The 6,154-nt window shown below is 40.0% G+C and overlaps 1 protein-coding gene across 1 annotated transcript; it reads left to right on the top strand.

Moving 5' to 3' along the window:
- Positions 1 to 1,576: 1,576 nt before the first annotated feature.
- Positions 1,577 to 4,358, top strand: LOC123493109. Its single transcript, XM_045227028.1, has 2 exons — positions 1,577 to 1,617; positions 2,143 to 4,358. The coding sequence occupies exon 2, from the start codon at positions 2,594 to 2,596 to the stop codon at positions 4,199 to 4,201; it is 1,608 nt and encodes a 535-aa protein (XP_045082963.1). The 5' UTR covers positions 1,577 to 1,617; positions 2,143 to 2,593; the 3' UTR covers positions 4,202 to 4,358.
- The last annotated feature ends 1,796 nt before the right edge of the window (positions 4,359 to 6,154 follow it).

Genomic DNA, 6,154 nt, shown 5'->3' with positions numbered 1-6,154 from the left:
AAGGTTATCAATTGTCGCTATCGACCCGTTACTGTAGTGGCGTCCTATGTATGAAAAGGGTATTACTCTAAAACGTTAGTGCATGCCGTTATTTTTTGTCTTAAACCACTGAACTCCAAAGGGGAATCAGATTGTGAATGTACAGAGATTGTAGTAGTGTATTCATGTGTATAATAATAAATAATATGCCATTTAGCAGACGCTTTTATCCAAAGCGACTTACAGTCATGCGTGCATACATTTTTTGTGTATGGGTGGTCCCGGGGATCGAACCCACTACCCTGGCGTTATAAGCGCCGTGCTCTACCAGCTGAGCTACAGAGGCACTGAACATTTCATGTTTTACATTTCGGAGTGGCTGCTGTTCCGGATTTTCTGGAAAGCCGATTTGCCGTGGCTAAAGATACAGAGATTTGTATGTGCAGGATTTTTTTTCGCGTAGCTGCTGCTCACTCTGCTGTCTAAGTAGATGCTGCTCAGTGCTCCGCTGCAGCTTTCCCCTCCTTGATCAGCGATGAAAGCCTTTGGTGTGGGCTAAGCAGCATAAGCTCGATTTCAAGCTATTTTGTCTTGAGGGGAGTTAGGCTACATGTAGCTATTTACATGTTGTACACAAAAGACATGATCAACATGTTCGTACAAACTCCCATGCAGCTATCTAGACAGTATATCAAACACAAGCAAAACACAGACACGCAGTCTAATTAGCGATGTAATGTTATTTTTTAATCATCATTGCAAACATTGGCTAAGCAGGAGGTAGACAGGCAATCAAAGTAGTAGTGTTCTTTTTCAACACCTCTGGCTAGGGGCTACGATATGGCAGCAACTACAAAGATTAGCCTACATCATCACACAAAACGTAGATTGTTTTTGCTCCAATGCAATGTGTAGGGACTGCGTCCTTCTTGTGCAACTGCAATATCCATTACAACAAACAGAGAAGGTTGTTGCCTTCATAATGGCCTTGAATGTTTATTCAACTCGCCACAGGGTTTTTAATTCAGTTGTTCAGAAATATGAGACAGAGACATAGGCTACATCATCATGTTTCAGAAGAGGCAAAGTAAAGAGAGAAACGTGAAGGGAGATGAAGTGTGAGCAGCAGCTGAGTCAATATCACTATGAGGTGCCTTTGGTGTCCTCATCAGACTCACTCAGTCATCATGAAAATGTAGCAGAATAATGAAAGTCTGAGGTCTTATTATAAGTGGCCAAACATTTGCACACATATCAGTAGAATGATAAGTCTCTAAAAAAGTGTTTCCTTCATTTTATTAAATTTTTTTCATTGGATGTATGTGATTTTGGCATGTCCCACACACTGCTCTGCTAACTACAGTGTGTGTAATAAGTGGTTAAATGATACTAAATCCAATTTTTTTTTACATGGTTTTACTGTCCACAATACGTTATTTGATAAAACAAGTAATTTTGATCATGTATATTGTATTTTCATAATCATATTGAACATTTTGCATGTGTCCCTGAAATTGCTGTCCACCCTGTCATTATGGGGTAACTGCCCCTTTAAGAAACCCACTGATGTTTTCAGTGACATCACTACGAGCATTTTGTCTTTCTTCAATGAAGGCTGAAGCAGTGTCTAGTTGCAGAGTAAGTGTTTACACTTATGTTTCATAATTTTCATCATATTATGTGTGTAGTTGGATGTTGTCAAGCTTAACATGTCCACTCTGTCATAGTGAAATATCAATTGATAGAAAAACCTATCAGAACTTTGAAATATATTTGTAAAACAGTACACAGTCAGCTTGCTAACTGTAGTATGTTGCTAAGTGAAGGTCCACCATGTGCTCATTAAATGCTAACATTAGCCAAACATGTCCACCCTGTCATTGTCCACCCTGTCAGCAAGCCTTCCATGACAGGGTGGACATGGTTCATGACAGGAAGGACATGTGCATAGTTTAGGCCACATACTGATAACGTTACACATATTACAACAGCTATTACACACATTTTATAACAGTACATGCTATACATAGTAAGAATGGACAATATGGACAATTTTTTTGGGCGATATCAGTATCAGCAAACCTAGTTTGATAATGCAAGCCTAGTTTACCGGGACTGCCAATTAAAGTGTGTAAGGGAACATTTTGAATCGTCTTTTTCAAGGAATGAGATCAAAAGGAGCTGAGATAGCAAGGAGATATCGGGAACGTCGTGATGCTGACCCAGACAGAAGAAGAAAGTACCTTGAGAAAGAAAGGGTCAAATGGAAAAAAGACAGAGAGACTGGAAAGAAGAAGGGTGTCAATGAGCTCAGTGAGAGAGAGAAGAGGGCAAAAAGAAAGAAATGGAGAGAGGCAAAAAGTCAAGCCAGAGCCAGAAACAGGGCCAGTGCTTTGCTACAGTCAGAGACACCACCCAACTCCCCTGCTGAAACTCCTAAAAATCAGCATGAGCCAGGGCCCTCCAGGTTAGATCATTGGAAGTTTAGCTGATGAGACTTATTAGAAAGTTTAGATTTATTTGAAGGACAATTATCAACTGTTTATGTCCCCATAAAATGACATATTGATAACTAACTTGCTAAAAAAAATCCTTTGCTTGCTAAACTTGCTAAATGCAAAAGAGGTTGCTTACTGATACAATGAAGAACTTGCATAGGAGGTTTCTCTCTGAGCACATTGGCCAAATATCATACACCTCCTTTTGCCGTCTCAGACCCTTTTGGGTGGTAACCCCTTCTTCCTCTGACCGTGACACATGTCTCTGCAAAAAACATGAGAACTTGCAATTCATTGCCAATGCCTTGCAGAGCCAAGGGTTACTGTCCTCAAGAAATATTGAGGAAATGTCTGAAGCAACCATGTGTGACCCGAAAGCCAAGGTCTGTGCTTATGGTGAGTGCAGTGAATGCCTCCTAACTTGTCACCCGTTGCTGAAAACCCCTGAGGAAGAGAACATTCGTTTATCTCAGTGGATGACAGAGAAGATCAAGAAGGATGAGAAGGTGTCAACAATAACAGTGAAAAGGGAGATAACAACAACAGAGCATGAGCTTAACACAGATTTCCAGGAGAGGCTTCTCCATTTTAGGAGCCATGTCTTCAACATTAATTGGCAGTTTGATGCCTACAGGGAGCTCAGGAGGAGTCTGAAGCACAATGAGTCCCTCTTGCATATAGATTTTAGCGAAAATTACTCATGTAAGTACAGCGAAGAAATACAATGTGTGCATTTTGGAGGCTCACACAAGCAGGCCAGTCTGCACACTGGAGTGCTCTACACCACTGGTGAACAAGCGCCACACACCTTCTGCTCCATTTCACCCTCCAGAAGACACGACCCTGTGGCCATCTGGGCCCACCTTGATCCAGTTCTGAAGGTAGTGAGAGAACGACACCCTCAAGTCAGCACACTTCATTTTTTCAGCGATGGGCCTGCAACGCAGTATCGACAAAAGGGAAATTTCTTCTACCTCTCAACGGAACCCTACAAGTATGGCTTCAAAGAAATAACGTGGAATTTCTTTGAGGCTAATCATGGGAAGGGGGCACCAGACGGTGTGGGTGGGGCCCTCAAGAGGTCAGCAGACCGGATTGTAGCCCATGGAGGAGACATTCCTGATGCCCAGAGCTTGTATAACAAGCTGAAAAGCCTGGACACATCTGTCGAGCTGTTCTTCATCCCAGAGAGGGATATTGAATCAAAGCCTGAGGTACCTGCAATAGCTGCCATAAAAGGCACTATGAGAATCCACCAAGCTATCAGTCTGACACCCGGCCAAATGAAATACAGAGACATTTCATGTCTGTGTAAAAGGGAGGAAGGTGTTTTGGACTGCCCCTGCTTTAACCTTCAAGAGGTCACTCTAGCTAATGTTCCTGTTTCATCTGACAAGTCCCCAGCATGTGGAAAGACACCAGATAATCCTAGGAGACCAGAAATGATTGAGGTAAAGCACATTGGAGAGTGGTGCGTCGTTAATTATGACAATGAAGCATACCCAGGTATCATCATGGATGCAGAAGGGCACAGTGTGAAAGTTAAGTGTATGCAACGCCATGGCATAAACAAGTTCAAATGGCCAAGTCTTCGGGACGACATCTGTTGGTACCATGACTGGCAGGTACTTTGCCTAATACCAGAACCACAGGCTCTGAACAAGCGCTCTGTACAGATTGAAGTGTCTGCATGGAAGTATGTGGAACAGCAACTGCAGAACTGAGCCATGTCTCTGCAGAAAGGGAGAGACTGTTTGGAGATGCGTCCAAGTGATCTTTCTGTAATATTCTGTTTTTTCAAATCAACTGTTCTCCACTTAAAAAACATTTTTCTTCTTGTTCTACAGTTGAATGTTTGACTTTCACTGTGCAGAATGATGTACAGAGTTTAACGCTAGAAGGCCACATGAATGTCTCATTTTGGGCATCTTTATTCAGTGGCTGCATGCAGGTAGAGTGGATCAAAAACAGTCTGTTCAACTTGTAATTTCCCCCTACATGGGAAAAGGCATTTTTACATCATTTTCTTGCATTGTTCCTTGCATTTATGTGGCCATTCAATGACATTTCACAACGTGTCCACCCTGTCATGCCCAGGGTCCACCCTGTCATGTCACTGTCCACCCTGTTATTTTCATGTTCTATGAAAATAAACAAATTATTTTCACAAGTTAGCAAAATCTTTTGTGTGATTCCTTTATAAACAAATGAGGGCCAAATAGTATTGTTTGAAAGTTTGACCAGATATCTTTTTTGTTAGATTTTATTTAGAAAAGAAAGTGTAACTCTACGTGAGATTTTATAGAGAAACAAATAGTTTGCCATAATTTCATTATTATCCAAATACTTTTCCCATAAACTCAAATATATTGTTGAGAAAGTGACTAAATAGTTTTCTGAAAATGTACGTTTTATAATCACTATGTAATTACAATGTATTTATTCTGCTTTGAAATTGTCCATGACAGGGTGGACATATTTTGCTGTTTGCATGTAAATTGTCTGCTTGCAGTTAATTTATAAAAAGTGTGGGAGCTTGACCAATATGCATTTCTAACAGCATAACATATACTTAATACAATGAATATGAAGTTCAATGGAAAATCTCAGCTTTTTGGGGGGGAAATGGGGAAGTCTCAAAGGCACCTTATGGTGATATTGACCCAGCTGCGTATATATATTTTTTTCCGTAAAATAACACATGCGTAGAACGTGATCCAGATCTGTCGTTTTGAGAAAGAGGTTTCCAGAGGGGCGGGGTGAGCATGGGCAAAAACTCCTTATTCATAGCCATGCCTTTAGATTTAGGTAGGAAAACTAACATAAGTCAAACAATCAATATTCAGGTAAACAACAACATGGATTTATTTCCTAATGACATGAGCACCATCTTATTATGAACATGTGTATAGTACACTTCATCTTAAAAGTTGTAAGAAGGTTTTTAATTATTTGTCACTGCACATTTATTTGACCTTCTATCATGGAAGTACCTGTATGCATTCAAAATAATATATTTCAATGTACCACAAACAATAGGCTACAGTATAAAATAAATTGGTCAATAAAAAACAAAAAAGGTTGACCTTAATAATTTCATGGTTATGTTATCACTACAGTTAAAATAACATGTTATAAATTACAAAAGGGTTAAACTATACAATTGGGCAGTGTTCTGTGTTCTGTGAGTGTTCAGCACAATAGTTATTGAATTGAAGAGGATGAAGAATTCAAAGATGATTAAATGGCAGACTGATAAGCCTACTAGAGTCCGACTGAGAACTTGGCTAGGACAATCCCTCTACTCCCTCCATATTGTAAGTGTCATAATAGTTATCTATATAAGGTCAGGACCTCTGTTTAACATCTCATCCAAAAGATGGACCCTTGTCTTGACTACACAATAACCCTTTTACCATACTAGGGCATTAGGATCTAATTGGACCAGAGGAAAGAGTGCTCCTTACGGGACCACCACACCACAACTATATGCCTACAATATTTTCCAGCTATGTAGGTTGAAAATACCATTTGCCATAATTCATATTCCCTAATCCCTACCTCTAATTGAAAGCTTGGATGTTACACTCTACCTTTCTAAAGTCTATTGTTTATTTGTTTCAATAAATGTTAACTAACAGCCATTTTCCTTATGCATCCAGCCCTAATTCGTTTGG

Source organism: Coregonus clupeaformis, chromosome 18, assembly GCF_020615455.1.
Source record: "Coregonus clupeaformis isolate EN_2021a chromosome 18, ASM2061545v1, whole genome shotgun sequence".
NCBI classification, from domain to species: domain Eukaryota; kingdom Metazoa; phylum Chordata; class Actinopteri; order Salmoniformes; family Salmonidae; genus Coregonus; species Coregonus clupeaformis.
This window is presented reverse-complemented; position numbering and strand designations above follow the sequence as displayed.

Excerpts from the sequence above, each read along its gene's own strand:
- LOC123493109 (XM_045227028.1), top strand. The coding sequence starts at position 2,594 with ATGCAAAAGAGGTTGCTTACTGATACAATGAAGAACTTGCATAGGAGG.